The sequence below is a fragment of the Benincasa hispida genome, chromosome 3, assembly GCF_009727055.1.
Source record: "Benincasa hispida cultivar B227 chromosome 3, ASM972705v1, whole genome shotgun sequence".
NCBI classification, from domain to species: Eukaryota; Viridiplantae; Streptophyta; class Magnoliopsida; order Cucurbitales; family Cucurbitaceae; genus Benincasa; species Benincasa hispida.
The window spans coordinates 2,089,393-2,108,704 of NC_052351.1; the positions used below are offsets into that span (position 1 = coordinate 2,089,393).

The 19,312-nt window shown below is 31.1% G+C and overlaps 2 protein-coding genes across 6 annotated transcripts; one reads left to right on the plus strand and one right to left on the minus strand.

Moving 5' to 3' along the window:
- Positions 1–1,338: 1,338 nt before the first annotated feature.
- LOC120074635 (katanin p60 ATPase-containing subunit A-like 2) lies at positions 1,339–8,634 on the plus strand. Of its 4 annotated transcripts, none has more exons than XM_039027815.1 (11): positions 1,339–1,576; positions 1,874–2,041; positions 2,151–2,206; positions 3,093–3,158; positions 3,294–3,401; positions 4,153–4,219; positions 4,824–4,908; positions 6,497–6,657; positions 7,065–7,166; positions 7,732–7,978; positions 8,246–8,634. In XM_039027815.1, the coding sequence occupies exons 1-11, from the start codon at positions 1,493–1,495 to the stop codon at positions 8,377–8,379; spliced, it is 1,278 nt and encodes a 425-aa protein (XP_038883743.1). In that variant the 5' UTR covers positions 1,339–1,492; the 3' UTR covers positions 8,380–8,634. The 4 variants fall into 4 exon arrangements, with proteins under 4 accessions (XP_038883743.1, XP_038883745.1, XP_038883746.1 ...); XM_039027817.1 differs by having other exon boundaries at positions 1,343–1,576; positions 2,154–2,206; XM_039027818.1 differs by having other exon boundaries at positions 1,343–1,537.
- A 4,310-nt stretch (positions 8,635–12,944) lies between these two features.
- Positions 12,945–15,060, minus strand: LOC120074091 (glucan endo-1,3-beta-glucosidase 11-like). 2 transcript variants are annotated; one of them, XM_039027085.1, is made up of 4 exons: positions 14,924–15,060; positions 14,376–14,822; positions 13,789–14,159; positions 12,945–13,356 (listed from the first exon to the last, which is right to left on the minus strand). In XM_039027085.1, exons 1-4 carry the CDS (start codon positions 14,961–14,963, stop codon positions 13,264–13,266), a joined length of 951 nt encoding a protein of 316 aa, XP_038883013.1. In that variant the 5' UTR covers positions 14,964–15,060; the 3' UTR covers positions 12,945–13,263. The 2 variants fall into 2 exon arrangements, with proteins under 2 accessions (XP_038883013.1, XP_038883012.1); XM_039027084.1 differs by having other exon boundaries at positions 13,789–14,822.
- Between the last annotated feature and the right edge of the window lie 4,252 nt (positions 15,061–19,312).

The following is a 19,312-nucleotide window of genomic DNA, read 5'->3' on the forward strand; positions in this document are numbered from 1 at the left end:
ACATTAGCGAAGATTAGACCGATGAAAAAAATTGTCAATTTTTTTAGTACGACAATGGTAAAGATGAAAAATTGAACCTTCAATCAGGGAAAAAGACTATGCCAATTACGGTTAAACTAAGCTCGCTTTGACAACTCATTTTTATTTAAGTTTAGAATTGAATTGGATGAAATTGAAATAAAGTCATGTTTACCAATCTATAACGAAAATATGTATAGTCGTATAGGATTTCATTTACGGATAAATCATAATGGGTCTCAATTGCAAATATAATTGAATTGCTTTTGATCATGTCTACTTAAGATTATGAAGCAAATGTAAATGTGACAAATTTATAATTCTCATATTGTTACAATAACAGTATCTGTAACGACAACGGTAAAGGTAGTGGGTCTAACATAATTTTCAGATACAATAAAATTGAGCATCATCCGTTCCTCAATCAGATTGCGCGATTTGTTTACAAATTTTGAGGCAAGCCTCATAGTTCATTAGAATTACGGAACACAGATAAACAAAAATAAGACCACGATCAGGGAAGGTGTGTCACAATAAATGAAAGGTAATTTGGAAAGTGGGACTTTTTATTTTTTATTTTATTTTTTAAAAATGGTTGTTAGTGTTTACCGGTGTTCCGCATTCGTACATCACATGGGTCCCAGTTAAAAATCCGTAATCAAGTAATGTAATTTGAATGACGAGCGTGAGGTGATCAATTGAACTGTGTTTGAACATTACGTCGTATCATTACCGTTAACGTAATGATTATGGTTATGGTTATGATTACCATTATTATTGCTATTTTAGAGAAAAAAAACTATGAATTTTGACACATTTACTGCTATCATTACCACTACGGATTGACTCTCAGAGATAGATAAAGATAACTATAACAGTAACAGTAAATTTGACAAAATTCTTAATTTTAGGTAAATGTAATAAAAAACGATCTAATTATATTTGCGATTGAGATTCATTACAATAGATCTGTCAATGTAATTGAATTATGTTTATATCAAATTTTATTATGAATTAGTAAACATGACTAAAATCTAATTAATTAGACTTAAATGGATTAGATTTCACCAGTGAAACGTGAAGTTAAGCTACAAATTGAAATATGGTCGATATATGTATGCCGCCGACCTCCTGAACCATAGGGTGGTGGCGATTGACGCTGAGTTGTTACTAACTACCAAATTATTATTATTTTAAGACAAACTACCACATAATTAATTACTTACAAAAGGAAAGAAAAGAACTCGTACATGATTAAACACACGTTTAAGGCAGAAAGGCGAAAAGTTCTTTCTGTGTTGACTATTGACAGCTGGAAGTCCTTTTTTTTTTTTTTTTCTTTGCTTACTCCAACTCCAATTTACTCTGCAAACTGTGAAAAATCGAGAGGTTGAATTGAGGGGGAGAGACTGTTCTTCCATTGTTGCAGCATTCGAATCTCTCCTCTTTCACCTCCTCCGATTCAATTGCAGCAATGGCCGCCGAGGACGATCCTGCTGCAACTCGTTGGACGTTCCAGGCACTCCTTACTTTCCTCTTCAACTGTTTTTGTTTTCTTGTGAGGATCCAGATGTTGTAGGAGCTGTACTTTACTTAATTTTTTATTCAGGACTGGTCCTGTGTGTTGGTTGACGAAATTGTATTCTCCAAGTTGTTCTACCTTCCTAATTTCCTCATCTATTTTAATTCAACTTCCGATCAGTTTCTAATCGGTTTCTGCTAGGCATGTCGTGTCACGGCTGCATTGTAGTTTACTTCCTTCTTCTTTTTTGATTGGAGTAGATTATGGATTTTCGCCAACGCTTGTATAATTTTGTTAATATTCAACCTTCTTCTGCTTGTTATCTGTTTGTAGGATTTCAAGAGGTTCTATGATTCCACATTTGGGAGAAAGAAGGAGTCGAAGTCCCGGAATGGTGAGGCCTCCGATGCGGCTTTGAAAAACGAGACTGCTTTCGGTATACCGGCAAATGGAACTGCGCATGGGCCTGAATTGGCCATCTACGAGCAGTTTCGATTGCAGGTAATGCATCTGATTTTAAAATTGTGACAATAGTTGACTGATTTCGGACGCATCTCTTTGGTAAACTGCTGATGACTCCATCAAATTGTTCTTGCTAATTGTTTTGTAGCAGAATGGCTCAAGTTCTGCACCTGGTGCTGTGTCCAACCGTAAGACGGTGATTATGTATGTTGTCTCTATCTATTGCTGTTGACAATTATATGCTTCTTTTAACTATGGAAAACGCAGTAGTTTAGTTGGACCTGGCAGTAGACAAAATAGACCTAGACCGACATCTAATGACTCTGACACTTTGATAATGTTGCCTGACATATTCTTAGCAATGGAAACCATAGAGCATGCTTTTTCGTCAAGATGATACAAAAGAAATTTGTAGATGGATTTATGCACATATTTTTAGGTTTCATAACTCTCTTTAGATTTGGTGCTTTTACATGAAATCTGGAAGAAAAGGAAACATCTGCCTGACTGTGTGCCATGCTCTGAAGGAAAGATGCTCATTCTCGAGTGGTATTAAATGTCAGTTATGTGACTTTTTATGGTAGAGTTTCTACTTACCAATGCTTTTGAACTTGATTATCAGCAGCAGCTGCTTGATGCCTCTAGTTAGTACACAAATTATGAAAAAACTATTACTATTTGAAAACAAAATTTCATCATCTGTGCTCTCCTGAATAAAAGCTGTATGCAACTTGCAATTAGGTGCGTATGAGTTATGAGGTTCACAATATCCAGTTGCACTGTAATGTGAAACAATGATAAAAAGTCACGAGGCATATAATATATTGTACTTAGTGGCTCTTCAGGGTTCCTCTGTTCCTTGGGAAATACTTAGAAGCAATCAACTACACAGTAGACAACAGTGCCAACAGAAAGTTAACTGCTCATGGCATCGATCTTCAGTCTTGTTTGAGTGAATGCTCATTCACCAGAATTAAATCAAATTTGCATATTTGAATTCAAATGAGTTTTTGTTTTAAGGATCAGTGATTTCCTGTGATTTAGTAACGTACCTAATCATGCTTATTATTTTTATTTTTCACCTTGTCAGACAGAAGCCTTTGCTTCCTCCATTAGAATCTGCAGAAATGCGCAACTTAGCTGAAAGCATTTCTAGGTAACTGACAAAGTTCTGTACATCAACTGAGGTTATCTTTATTGATTGAAATCATATGGGTCTCTTAGCAAATTCATTATCATTTTATCAACAATTTTTTCAGGCATCCTGACTGTCCTATACTGCCTTATTCAGGGATATAATACGCGGAAATCCGGATATTAAGTGGGAAAGCATCAAAGGGTTAGAACATGCCAAACGCTTACTTAAGGAAGCAGTGGTCATGCCAATAAAATATCCCAAGTGAGTTTTTTCATTAGTTTATTATAGACTATTTGATAGTAGCTCTGCAGTTATGGACATCTATTCCTTTGCATGGGGTTGGAGGTTCATATCCTCAACCTCACTTTTGTTGTACAAGAGAAGAAGCATTTGTTGTACTAAAAAAACTTATATATAATTCAAATACTAGTTGGATTAGTATTGAAGATAAATTTCACACAACTTTTTTTAAGTTTCAATTCGAAAAATATATATACTAAACTAAACTACATTGGATTAAATTCATATAATAAGAAACCATCCAAGAATGTGACTGTTAAGTATACAGTTTCCAAGCATCCTAGGGTGCTGAGCATCTGAATTACATGCCAACAAACAGCTCCTAGAAGAATATTCAAACCTACCACCTCCAAATCAAAATTTCTGAATGCTAATTTTGTCTGCCAACCCGTGTCAATTTCTATTCAAAATTTATCCCATGACCTAACAATGATATAGATTTAACTAACTGTTGTCAGGATAATATGAAATTAGGTTTTTCTATTTACTGCTCGATTGATGGTTGATATAAAGCTCTTGGTTGAGTTGTGACATTCAACCATACAAAGGCCTTCGTATGGAATTTCTGATTGCAAGTTTACAATACAACCTTCCGGAGCGCCCCCCCCCCCCCCCCCCCCCTCTTTTTTTTTTTTAAAAAAAAAATCCTGTATTGCATTTGTACTAGAATCTTCTTGTGAACCATTATTTAACCCTCATATCTCATTTGTAGTTATTTTCGGGGTCTCCTATCTCCATGGAAAGGCATCCTCCTCTTTGGCCCCCCTGGAACGGGAAAGGTATGTAGGTTCGAGCTACAATCTTTTGTTTTAAAAGCTAAGTCTTAACATTTGGCTGTAGTCATAGTCAATACAATTGAGATGATGCTTCAGTCTCTTTGTTGCTTTACGGATTCCCTTAAAACTCAAATAACTGTCCATAAAGTTAAATTATTGCCTAGCAGAAATCCATGTTATTATGTATCATTATTTTACAAGCTTTGCGAACTAGCTTGTAAATTCGTTTTTCAGGAATTCTGCTATAGCATCTAGCACACCCTTCCTCTTTATATCTAGATGATTGAGAAACTTGAGAGTTTGTACAATCTGTCACTTATTAGATTTTTTTGGATAAGAGACACTTATTAGATATTTCTTGTAATAAGTGAAGGCACTAGCACCCGAGTATTGGATATTTCAAGTTAACTTATTGGATATTTCTTGTAAAGGCACTTCCAACCGGATGATTGAGAAAATTGAGAGAGTGTATTCCGGTCTGTCACTTTTCAGATTTTTGTTTTTGGTCACCTGATCATTTTGGAGTTTTCTTATATTGATAATTTAGCTTGAAGGTTTTGTGGTCTACTTTTCCTTATTTAGATAACCTTTCATGTTAATTATTCAGACCATGCTTGCAAAAGCTGTTGCAACAGAGTGCAAGACAACATTTTTCAATATTTCAGCTTCATCTGTAGTGAGCAAGTGGCGAGGTATGATTACATCTACGAAGAGCGTTTGTTTATGTTTTGTTCCTTCTCAATTTGTCCAGTCAAACATATGAAACTGTAACAAAAATTTTGAAACACTTGATCTTTTTCTTTTTGAATGTTTGTTTTTTGGGTTAAGTAAACAAAATGTCCTTTTATGTGTTTAAAATATCAATACTCTACTTGAGTCATGGGAAATAAAGATCAGCCATTGTAGCGGCCAGAAGGAATTTTTTAACACTACAGGGGTAAAATATTGAAACCCTAATGCTATAAAACTAAAGTACTAATTTCCCTTTTTCGATTAATATTGTAGAAGATTTGATTTAGAGTTTCAATACATTGTTAATTTTTGCCCAAATTCGATCTCTTGAAATCAGCATCATTTGTCTGGTTATTTTCCATGTACTCTGCCTATTGTGCATGACCTGTTCAATATTGTGTCAGCGTTAAACTAATGGGGATCTCATGTATTAAATTAAAGTTTCACTTAGTTAATCACCAGTCGACACCATATTTTTCTATACTAGCTCATATTACACAAAATCCACATTAGACATTTGATGCGTAGGTGACTAAATTCACCCGCAATATTTGGACAAATATTAAGTTCAAATGGCAAGAAGTGACATAGGATACGGTTTTCCACTTGTGAGATATTGATCAAGATGGTGAAAGACTTGAGGTTATGAGCCAACGATCTAAAGATGTTATGTCATTTGATGCTTAGGTAATTCAACATTCAAATTTTAGGGAGAAAGCCTTCTTTAAAGTTTATATTATTCAAGAATATAATATTCAACTTTTGAGTTTTACATAAAAGTAAAAGACTGTTGGTCAGGAAAAAAAAAATCCTTTTTTGGGCCACCGGATATCATGTATAAAATCTTACATTTCCTGACTATTAAAGATGGTGGTGTCAGGAAAATAATCTACAGAATTAAATTCCATGAACATGGAAATTCAAGACCAAGTAGATTTACAAGTAAATATCAAAGTTAGATTAATGATATAGTTTGAATGTAAACTCCAAAAAAATACATCATCCTTGCCACCTTTTTCATAGTAAGAATGATTTTCTTTTTCTGGTGTACTTGATTACTTTGGTTTATCTCCAATTTTATGTATGCCTAAATAGAACATCCTTCTGGCTCCAATCAGTCTTGGATGCAAGGGAGTTGTTTTCACCCATGTTGACATCCAATGCAATAACGTTTTAGATTTTTGAAGTTGATAACTGATGTTACAGTTTCCTTTTACGTAGTGATATGAGTTTTTGTTCTCCAGGTTGTAGCTATATTTCATTATTTACGAAAGCATGTTATGTAGCAATTTGCCATCGTCAATTTAAACTATGTTTGTGCCATTTTTTAATATGACGTCACAATGTAAAAATATTGGGGAGTGGAAATTACTAAATAACTTAAATGATGAAACCAAAATCTCACTAATGGTCCAGCATCATTCTCTTTTAGGAGTGGTGTCATCTCACTTCATTACTCTGCTATTGATTTCTAAAATAGATCTGATGATCTTCTTTCGTAACATTTGCTTTGTCTTTTAAAATTTCTCTGCTTCCATTCTTTAATAGGTGACTCGGAGAAATCTATCAAGGTCTTATTTGAGCTTGCTAGGCATCATGCACCATCTACTATATTTCTGGATGAAATTGATGCAATTATTAGTCATCGTGGTGAAGGACGCAGTGAACATGAAGCTAGTAGGCGTCTGAAGACAGAGTTGCTCATTCAGGTTCTATCTTTGTTCAATTGAATATTATAACACCCAGTTCTTCTATATAGTAGCCCCCATCGTTATACTTCATCCAAAGAGAGTTCACTTGCTTCTATCTGAACCCTTCACATGTTTTAGTTCTTGCCCAGGAACTATAATTTAGCTGTTTTGTTATTTATTAAAATAAATATTACTTAAATTATCTCAAGTCAACTCTGTAGCTACCTTTTTTTTTTGACATTGTTAATGAACACTGAACAGTATTGGAATTCTGTGGCATCTCATATAATTGTTTCCCAATGCCTATCAAAATTCCAGCCATCTTATTGAAGAAATCTGTGTGTTTGACCTGTTAAGAAATCACGTTAGAGTCTTTTCTATCTAATTGTGGCCTATCAAATATTGATTGTTGGATTAGATTGCAGATGGATGGGTTGATGCAGACAGATGAACTAGTCTTTGTTTTGGCCGCGACAAATCTTCCCTGGGAACTGGATGCAGCCATGCTTCGTCGTTTAGAAAAGAGAGTATCCTCTTACTATTGTAGTTTTTGTTTTGATAGAATAATTAGAACGGTGGTCAGTAGATTGCGAACTGCTTCTTGAGTCACATCCCCAAAAAAGTCGTTAATTCTGCCTACTGCCAACTATATCAGATTCCTCATAGTTTTATGTCATTTTATGGCTACTCTCCTATCAGAGAACTTGAATAACGAGGATTTTTACCCCTGAAAGAAACAATGAGATAATCTGTGTTCTCTTGAAACTAAAAAATTGCATATATGTTCATAATGAACATAACCATAAATCGTATTTCCTCATTTCATGCGTGTTTCAATATTCTCTAATTTGGTTAAAGGTGTTTGAGTTGAGGGGGAAAAATCAGTAACTTGAATAAAAGGAATTTGATTCAGAAACTGCTACAATATTCAATTTGCAGTAACTTTCAGTTTTTGTTTTTTGGTTTTTTTTGTTTTTTTGTTTTACTTACTTAAAACTTCCATAAGCATGATAGCTTGATGAGTTTCAAGTTTTTAACCACATTTGAACTATAATATCTCCAAGTGATTCTCCTTTGACCATGGTAAAATAGATACTTGTGCCTCTGCCAGAACCAGAAGCTAGAAGAGCTATGTTTGAAGAACTTCTTCCTCCTCAACCCGGAAATGAGGAACTTCCTTACGATATATTGATGGAAAGAACAGAAGGCTATTCAGGTTCTGATATTAGATTAGTGTGCAAAGAGGCTGCTATGCAGCCACTACGGCGCCTAATGGCCCAACTCGAGGAACAGCAAAAAGGGCTACCCGAAGATCAACAGGGAGTAGTGCCTGAAGAAGGTAAGGAACTTTTTAAACGCATCTTTCCCTCCCCCCCCTCCCCCCTCTCAAAGTATCTATTCTCTCAAAAATTGCCTTCTATTATATAGTAACCTTGATATTGTCAGTATCCACAAGGAAGATTAGATCTGTAGACTGTAATCTAGAAATTAAAAATTTAATGAAATACATTTAAGCATCATGGTCTTGAACATATGGATGGTCAGTCTTTCTCTTTTCTGTACCATCCTGCAAACAGATCTAACGTAATAACTCTTATGACCGTAGAGTTGCCTAAAATTGGACCAATCACAGCCTCCGACATAGAGATTGCCTTACGAAACACACGGCCATCAGCTCATTTGGATGCTCCCCGTTATGAAAAATTCAATGCCGACTATGGAAGTCAATTACGGCACTGAAGGTACACAAGTGCCCCCACTTATCCCTCTCAGCAGCCTTCTCGTACGTGTATGCTAGTTTGGGTGTTGTACTGCAAGAAAAAGCATTGAATTGTGTTCGAACATAATAATTTATAACTTACTGGTACCCCAGAAGATTAGTGTGTCATCAACATTTGGCTCTATAAAATTCTGTGCTCATTTCGAGGTCTTGTTATCATTGATTTGTTCATATATTAGAGAAATGAGAACAAATTTACTCAGAACTTAGTATTAGTGGATGTGAGATTTGTTATGAACTTTTTTTTTTAATTGATGAAATTATTCTTGATATCTGATTCTTGAAATCCAAATGCAGAACTGATGTGAAAAGTAACACTATTGTGGATAAATATGAGATTTGATACACACCTATTGGCTATTATTGATTGATAAAAGCTCTGTATGAGGAAGTAGCATTATCATATGAACATGTCTTAGTAATAACAATAAGATAGAAAGATGAGGATTCTGATGACAAATGTAAGTTTCTTAAGTACAAAGAAGTTGTCTATTTCTGTCATCTTCATGATGTTGCTGCCGTGACTATAAGAGAAAATGGGATGTTTCTTCATTTCCAGGTATGAGTGTGTTCTGATTTAAGGCTGCTTTTGGACATCAGCTCTAATTTGGAAATATTTTTGTTTGGAACCAGGTGGAAGGTGATTTGGAAGTTTGACTAAGATTGTGTTGACATGATTTATGATGTTAAAGTGAAATCAATTTGTTAATACTGATTAAAAAGTACTGTAACTATTTAGATATCTTTTAAAAAGATAATTTACAAATTTGCCCCCTATAGTTTAGATAAAATTAGAATTTAGTCTCTATAGTTTATAACTAGAATTTAGTTCTTATGGTTTGATAAAATTCTTATAAATAGTTCGTATAGTAGAGACTAAGGTTTTTAACAAATCATAAGGACTATTTGTGAGATTTTGTCAAACTAAAGGAACTAAATTCTGATTTTTAAAACCGCAGGATTATATTCTAACTTTCTAGATCAAATTTACAATTTAAACTTCTAAAAATTATTACATAATATGAACTCATTTACTTTTAAGTTTAAGTGATAGGTTCTGCAAGTGAAATAAAATGTTAAAACTTCTATTGGAAATATATTTAAAAAGTATATTTTTTAATTTCAAGTAATCAAAGAAATGAAATAGGTGATCAAGAATGGGTTTTCACTTTTTTAGGGAAGAATGAGCAGCGTTAAACACTATACATTAAACTTAGTAAAAAGTATTGTTCTATGAGGATTAGGTTACAAGCTTCATTTTGTGAAAGATAATGTTACTTTATATCCATCTAATTATGCTGATTACAGGCATAATTAAAGAAGAAAGCAAGGTCTAATCATGATTTATGCTGCTGAAAGCATCATCATATTGGAAAAATCCAATATTTAATATTATATATATACATTAAAAAATTAAGGAAAAAAAAAACCTTTTTGATCTCTAGGTCGAGGCCTAGTTACTATTTGGTCATTAAATTTCAAAATGTTATGCATTTAGTCTTTAAATTTTGAATTTGTTTCAATTTAGTCATTAGGTTTCAAAATGTTGTAATTTTACCTTTGACATTTTAGTTTTGTTTGAATTTGGTCCATAGATTTGAAGATTTTACATTTTTAATCTCATTTTCCCATCAAGTACTCACTTTCAAACATTGACCTCAATATCTATTAATTAGTATAAAATAATTATGAAGTAAAATTTTAAATTTAATTTTAAAATTGATGAAAACTAGTGAAATTTAATTAATTATAATTCATTTAATTATTTTGAATTTATTAACATACAATTAACATTGAAGACAAAAAATTAGTATTTAGTGAAAATTGAGGCTAAAAATGTTAATGTTGAAATCTATGGACTAAATTCAAATAAAATTCAATAGTTAAGGATAAAATAAAAATATTTTGAAACTTAGGGACTAAATGGTCTTTTGAAACATAAGGACCAAATAGAAATTAGACCCCAAACCTAGAGACTAATAAGATATTGTTACCAAAGAAGGTTAACTTTTATGTATATATATAATATTGAATATTGGATTTTCCTATATAATATATGTAGTGGATGAATTAGAATGTCAGACCTTGAGATTATATTACAAATTGAGAAAATTTCTAGTATTATTGTAGTATCTACTACTCTCATTCATAATTTGATACGCCATTAAATGATGTATTGATTTATTATTAATTAATTTGTAGATTCTACGTTCTTGATTGATGCTATCATGACAAACAACAAATGTAAGTAGTATTAAAAATTTTCCATATTACCATAATAGGAAAATTTTCCGTATAAATTCATGCTAATTAATTACTATGCTCATGTCGGCCGTTTTGCTAGTTTTAGTTTAGTGACAATATTTTATGTTTCTAAATTATGGAGGCAAATCCCTCCCACCAAAGGAAAAAAAATCTACCAAAAAGATTTGTGGTACATATTCTATGTCACATCTCCTTAAATTGAAACATAGTCCTATATTTTAAAAGCATCACTTTTCTCTCACTAACCCTATTTTCTCTTTTCATTTATTTAAGAATTTTAATTTTGCTACAATTGTTATTTTAATTAGTTTCTCAACAGCATCATCATATATATCCATCTCTAACTTTAACTATTATTAGTGTCACATACATGCATAGTGGTGAATTGAAAACAAAGCAAAAAATATTTTGTTTAGTACAATAATAATTATAAGAATGGGGATGAAATCTCCAAATAGTCCAAGTTAATTATCTCTAGGCTGAGCTCACTCCGACAAAGCAAAATTAATTTGTTACTTTCCCTCTAGCATGATTATGTTGAAGGGAAGAAACTTTTAAGATTTATGTAAAAATGCATAATCTCTCCTTTTCGTTATCTTGTTCAAAATAATGAAATGAGTTAAAAAAAAAAGTAGGGGAGAGAAAGTAGGTAGATTCTACCAATCTTGAATCTAAAGTCTTTTTAATAGGAGAAAAAGTATTTAAAACCTTGTCAAATCATCATTCAACCAAAAAATTTAAAATCATAGCCTCAATACTATATGGTATAGATATAGATATTATTCTAAAATTCATTCCTAACACTCACGCTTACTCGACAACTCGAAAACTAGTCAAAAACTCAAAAAATAGTCTATTATAAAGAACAAAGGAAAGTTTGAAGATATTACAAAAATTTCAACACAATATTTTTTTTTCTTTTTTTTCTTGAAAAGAGGATATTTTTACGCATGTATGTGAGAAACATATACATGAATGCATACCAATTTAAGGTTAAAGAAGTAATAACGAGACTGTTTTCTTCAAGATTTATCCGAGTTCATTCTTCTAATTTTGGAGAAAATTGGATTAATTCTTTGGGCCAAAAATTTAAGTGGATTGTAACATTATAGTCTTATATTATATTAATCAACAGAGTACTAAAATGATGGTCACAATATGACACAGCCTAATATAGAGGACCAAAAGGTCATATTTTGTAATGGCAATGACTGTATTTGGCACTCACTATTTCTTCTCTCTAAAACGTACAGAAGCACATGCTGATTTGTGTTAAAAATGGGACCCCCCAAATCTGACGGAGTAATCCACTAGGATGATTCATCAGAACCCAAAAAAAAAAAAAAAAGTCTCTCATAAGGTTTTTTTTAAAAAATAAAATTATTTTTTTTAAAAATGAAGTAGACAATTGTTTTTTCATGAGCAAAAAGGGGAAAAAAAGGTTCGAATTCTATTATATGAAAACACAACGTTGTGATTCAAGAGAGAAAATGAAAACAATAATATCTTTATTGGGCATCTTTTCGTGGTGGTAAAAAATAAAAAATGGCTTTATTTTTTATTTGAGTTTTTTTTTTTTTTTGGGGTCCAATCAGTAATTAAAGGTGTGTTTTTATTTTTTTAATAAATATATTTGCAAAGAGAAGAAAAAGATGCCCAAAATGTAGCTTTGGTGACGGTTAGGGTTTGCGCAAAGGAATAAAGCGTTGGCCGACCATTTGTCTGCTCAGGATAATAAAAAGTGACCAAATTCAAACAAAGTTTTTAACTTTACACTTTAGGTGTTTTTATTTGTTTATTGATTTAATGCTTATAGTCTATACATTTTTCATCTCGAGAAATTATTTAATGTTAGATATACTAAACATAATCAACAATGACCTTATCGTCATGTTATAATATATGAGAGAATTTTTTCGAGTGACATTTTAAATTTGCATTCATCTATTATTAAAAATATAACGAAGGGTTATTAAACGAAGTTTTGATAATTTATTATTGAATGTATATATATATATANTATATCTTTTTTAATTTAAAGAAAGAGGAAGGAAAAGTAAGTGACTTTTGAATTTGATAGAGGAACCATGTGGATTCCACGTAGTAGAGAAGAAAGAGGACATTTCCTTTCTTATCTTTTTCCATATTTATTTATTATTTCTTTACGACAAAAGATATGAGCAAAACAAGGTTGGAATATTACTAAATTAGTTTTCTGCCAGATAATTAAATATAGAAAAATAGAGAGAATTTGAATATAATATAACATAAAATAAATTGCATGGATCAATTACAAGGCCTTTTTTGGTTTTAAGTACATGAGATAGAGAGTAGAGAGAGCTATACAATGATGGAACAATTTAATTTATGTCTAATGAAGAATCAAATGAAGGCCAAATATTTTTTTTTTTATTTTACATCAAATTATTATCAACACTAATACACTAAAGTTAATCAAATGGTTGATGGGTTTTGATTTGCTTCAATAATCAAAGGGTTTAATTTGATTTTAACGTCCAAATTAATTAAGTCTTTTGAGAAAACCCTTCACCACACCCATTTAATTTAAATCAACTCTTCTAAAATGGACTTCTCGTCAGAATAATCTCCAAGCTGATCAGCAAATACACGAACATCGAATACACTAAGCTTTTATATTCCATTGATATTGTCTGTTAAAAAGAAAAAAAAACAATAAAGTTAGAAATTTTTTTATGACCATATTACAAAAGAAAAAGTTGTTTACTTTTTTTTTCCCCTTTTTTTTTCAATCTATCGTAAAAAATGCGAACCATGTTCATAATCATAACTCGAAAATGCATGCTTCCTTGAAAAATTTTTAGTACAATGAAATGTTATTGTTTGACATGAGAGATGAGATTAATTTATTAATGAATCATTTATGATGCATGTCAAATGTTGAATGGAAAGAACATCAAAGAAACTTAGTATATTTTTTAGAGTGATTCTGAAATGGTCAAAATCACTTGGAAAGAGCTTTTATTCCTTCGAAATCAATTTTAGTACTAAAAAAATGCATATAAACATGTAAAATTACGTTTTGACATGATTTAAAACGTGACAAAAGTGATTTTAATAATTACCTTGGTGGCGGAAGAAGATAGGGAGATAGAAGCAGAAGAGGTTGAAGAAGAACTCAACAAGGCAGCAAGGCCCACATTATAAGCCATAGTTCCATCAGGTTGATAAAGACCATAGTTTCTTTCAGAGGTTGGTCCAGGCTTCATATCTTCATTAAAAAGGGCAAAAAGGTAAACTTCAAGTCTCATATTTGGCCTTAAAGGAGTTCCTTCATTAGCCAATTGTCTTCTCAACAAATTCCTATTATAAATGGCTGCATTTTCAGCTGTTGCTCCAATTTCATCAAAATCTCCTTTTGATGGCCATCCTGTCTCTGAAACCCTAACTTCAATCCCATCAAACCCTAATCTTGCCATAGCAAAAATCACTGCATCTACTTGAGCATATAACATATTGTCATATTTTAGCTTAGTGGAAGGATCAACCATGTAAGACATTGGATTTAATAGAGCATAATCCAAAGATATTTTATTAGGGTTATCTTTGTATGCAAAATATGGGTATGCATTGATCCAAAAAGGTGCTTTTGTGCTTGATAAGAATTGTAAAAATTGTGTAATGTAAGTTGAGAATTGGGATTTGAAGCTACCAGCTGAAGGAGGGAAAGAATTCTCAAGAACAGCCAATGATGTTGGAGTTGAGACATGAATGTATGAGCCCAACCCTAACTGAGCCAAAGCACTATGAATGTTGATCATTGCCGGGACGAGGTTCGACATTAGGACCGTGTCGTTTCCGGTGAATATCTCGTTCCCGACGGCAATTCCGGTGATGCGAGCGGCAGGAAAGTAGGGTTTGATGTGGGTTGCTACCCATTGGAGTGCTTGTTGAGGATCCATGAGTTGGCTTAACATCTCATTTTCTATGGTTACAATTAGCTCTGTCTTGGAGTTGGCAAATGTGGCTAATATTTGAGGATTTGTGTCGTAAATTCTTACTTTTGAGATCTTAAGAGATGTTAATAACTCAAGAACTTTATCAGGTGGTGGCAAATTATCACCAACTTGCCCATAATTAATACCTAAAGATTCAATTCCTGTAAAAATAAAAAAAATAAAAAAAAAAAAAATTATTACACAAATGAAAAGAAAGACTTGAAGATTATATATATATTGATCTCCATATGTGTATATATACCTGAGAATGTGAGGGAAAATAGAAGAAAAAATTGGATCATGGCAATGAGAGAAAGAGAGAGTTAAGAAAATGTTGGTATGTTTTGAAAAGCTTTTGTGGGAATGTTTTTGTGTACAAGATTTGCATTGGGAATGTGGGTTGGGATTTGGGTGTAATAATGGGTACTATATATAAATGGGAAATTTGAAGATTTTCTTTTTAATAATTTTAAAAACTTTCTTTTGAGAATGTGTTTTGGTTGGAGTGAGGATTGTCTCTTTCCAACTCTCCCATCATCAATGGGCCAATAAAAGCCTCCCTTTCTTCATCTACAAGCAATTGAACAAATGCCCTACCCTATGCCTACCAAATCTCTCATTCTTTATTTTAATTGATGTAAATAAACCCAATACAAAATTTTCACTATTATTAAAAAAAAAAAAAAAACTTTATCAATTTTAGTAAAAGATAAGTCTTCATCAATTACATCATATAATTTCACCTTCTTTGTCTTGATTGGATTTCATTTTCCCTCCTAATATTTTTATTATTTTTACAAATTGGACATAATGTAGTATTATGTAATGACACTTCTTGGTTGTCTAGCTATTTCTTCTTTTCTTTTTTTTTTTTTTAAAAAAAGAAAGCTTTGATCAGAGGAGGAAAAAAGAGAACAAAAATCTTGTTTTGGAAGATACAAAGAGAGACAGTATCTTAAAAACTAAACAAAAGCATATATATTTATTTACATAAATTTGTGGAAATGATTCAATCTCCATAAAGAAGAGAGATTGTGTAATATTTGATTATTAAAATCATAGTGCACCTCATGACTATAGTTGACTTCCTTTAATGTTTGATTACATTTTAAATTTATTGAGTTGTTGTCATGATGTGCATGGCCATCACATGGAAAAGGAATAGTGGAGAGAGGGACTTGAGATCCTTTGATATTTATGAAAGTGATACATATATCTTAATTGTGACATCAAAATAACTATTTCTATATTACACATGAAATTTGGTATATGTACATTATAATTATTTATGTATATATACATATATATAGTTCGAGTGTTCATACAATAATATTAAATTTATCACGTTCATAAACTTAATTTTTTTGAATAAATCGATGATTTATCATTTCAAAAGACACCAACTAAGTTAACGGTTTGGTTAATCTCCCAAGTTTGAATCCAAAATACCAATTTGGTCCAAGGTAAAGCAAAATTAAAATAGTAATTGAGGGATAATGCATATAAAATTATGGACAAAGGAGAGGCCACTATTGGAACAAAAGAAGCCATCTTTTTGTACACGTAAATTAAGGACAAAAGAAGGATTTAATTAATTAAGATCATACGATACGCTACACTCATTAATTAAGTTATTTAGTAGGACTAATAGGGATTAAAAACAAATTAAGATGATGCAGTCATTGAACTAAGAAGAGCATAATTAATGATTTGATGAGCAAAGAATTAAAATTTAATTAAATTAACCAAAAGGTAGAATAAGGCAAAGAAAGTGGGATTCATGCAAATGGGTCAAATTTTAATTTTAATAGATAAAAAGATGGTTGGAAATGGATGCTTTTTACAATTACAATACAAAAACAAACGTTTTTATTATTTATTTATTTTTCATTTCATTAAATAATTAATTAGTTGGTGGCCATATATTTGAAGGATGAGTGTTTTTAGAAAGTAATAAGCTTTTAATTAGCTTTGGATATTTGGATAAGGATGTGGAAATTACAACAGAAAACGGATGTGTAAAGTCCTCCAATTCTTTTTTTTCTTATGACTTTGTTTGGTATATATCTTGATTCCATTGGAATAATACATAAATTAAACCTTTCAATTTCATAGGGTCAAATAAAGTAGGCTCGTTTTATTTGTCATGTGTAGAATTAGATTTTCTCCGTATTAAATACCACCTTTATGTAAGAAATTTTGTTATGGTAATGTATAAGAACCCTAATCCAGTTGTTAAATTTTATTTAAGATATTCAATTTGAAGTTATATTAACCTTAACGAAGGAAACTCTTATATTTTATGATCTTAGTAAAAAAGAGTAGTTTTGAAACTATTTAGGAAAAAGAACATGCTTTTCCTAGAGAGTTTTGAATGGTATGTATTTTAATTTTTTTTTTTTTTAAGAACAATATTTTTATAATAAGTCTTTTTTCTTTTTCTGCCAAGATTATTATTTTTTTCTTTTGTGTAAAGGTTTTGTACAAATCTATGAGTTATTATTTTAAATATTTTTGACAGAATTGTGTTGAAGGTGTTAAGATTAAGAAAATGTAGGGTGAAAAATGAGGTCCCCAGGAACAGTACTGTCCTTGGCGAAGCACTTTTACTTGCAATTTGGCCTGCAAAGAAAAGATACACAAAAAGTGATTTTTCTTGTTGATATAATTGGGGTAAAGTTACATATATGGTGCAAATTTAAATTGACCCATTCCCATCCAACTGATCTAGTTGCTTCAACTAGATAGAGAAAGATAAAGTGCCACTCTCAATTCTTTTTATTCTTTATTATATAATATAAGGACCAAAGTTTTTAAACAATTAACATAATTAAAAGGAGATTTAATCTTATGTAGTCAATTTGAGTATAATCAACTTAATGAAGAAGATATCAATTAAAATTATATCTGATCAATCTCTCCTGTTTCATAATTGCTGTCTAAAAACAACTCTTATGTTATAAATATACAAACAAATAAGTAACAATGCACCATATTTAAGACCATCTAATATTTTTACTAAAAATGTTAAATGGTAAGTTTAGTGTATGAACTTCTAGGTTTTGTGTGTTTATTTGAATTTGATCGGTAAACTTTAAAAAATGTGAGTGGACCTAATTTTTGTTTGTCTAATTTTTTCTAGGCTTTAACAAGTGTCGTGTCTAATAGATCAATTTTTGAAATTTTTGAATAAGTCAGTGACCCATTTGACACAAAATTGAAACTCTAGTCATACCTAGTTATTCGACATTTTAAAAAATTTATAGATCAAAATAGATGTAAACTTAAAAGTTCATAAATTAAAATTGTAATTTAAAAGGAAAAAAGAAGCCAATACTTAGTATAATTTATGATGTGGAGAAGGGTATTAAAATAGACAAAATAAATATATAGAAAGTAATAAAATATATAAAATTACCATGCACAATAGGTTGAATAAAAGTATAGGTATTTCTTAAATTACGTTTAAAAAAGTTGTTATTTGAGATAATTTCTCTTAAAAAGAATGAGAGGCTTAGTTGGAAATGATAAGTTTTAGGGAAGAAATCTAGTTGGATGTGGTAAAGAGTAAACAATGATAGAGAAAGAAGAAGTAACTAAATTGGTAATTAAGTTACACATCACAAACAAGAGGCTTTATTTAGCCCTTTTTTTTCTCCCTCTCTAAAACAACACATTCAAGAAACAAAGGTTTTCCCAAACTAGGGTCTAACAAAAGCACTTAATTCACTTCATAAATTAATCACCCTTATCTAATTAACCACTTAAAGTTTCAAGTCTTATTAATGCAAGCTAAGTAGTGAATATTTTCTCTCCCCTTTTTATGTTAATAATAATAAGAAATAAGCTAAAATCAAGATTAGACATGCACTCTTAAATTCTTTGGAGATTAGAGTTCTTCTTCATACCTTACATTTGTTATATTAAGATAATATATAAATAAATAACACCTACGTATAATTAAGTTCATACATAAAAAAGGATGAGTAAAGAATTAATCAAAATGTATCGAATCCATCATAATTCTATAATTAAGTTTTAAATTTAAATTTTTGATTTCAGCAATAAGTAGCTGGTATATTTTTGCCTCTGATTATTTATGACATATCAACAAGCGAATGGACCCATAGTTTAACTTTGTGAAAAGTAATCAATTGTATAAACTCTCCCTTCTTATCTATGATTCAAAAGAGGAGAGAAAGAGAGAGAGAGAGATTTAAATGTTGATAAAGGAGATTTTATTTTATTTTTACAAGGAGCATTCTCTTTATTAGCCAAAAAGCAATTTTTTGTGTGAAAAAGATGAAGTTAACATTTGAAAATCTAAAGCTTGACATTTAGAAAGTTAACAACATGCATGCATGCAAATGAAGAATAGACATTTCACATGTCTTTGTAGCAGCCCCCCAATGACAATGTGAATGCTAATTTTCCTTTTTTTTTAACAAACTAAATAAATTTATATACAATACTATTGCCTCTACTAATTAAACCTTTATTGTTGTCTCTTTATTATTATTATTATTATTATTATTTATTTCCACAATTAAAGCCTACATTTATTTCAAAGGGAAAAAAATAAAAAATAAAAGCCCACAAAGTTTTATCCAAAGTTTCCATATTTGGGTTTAGAAAGTAGTGAAAGTGTGGG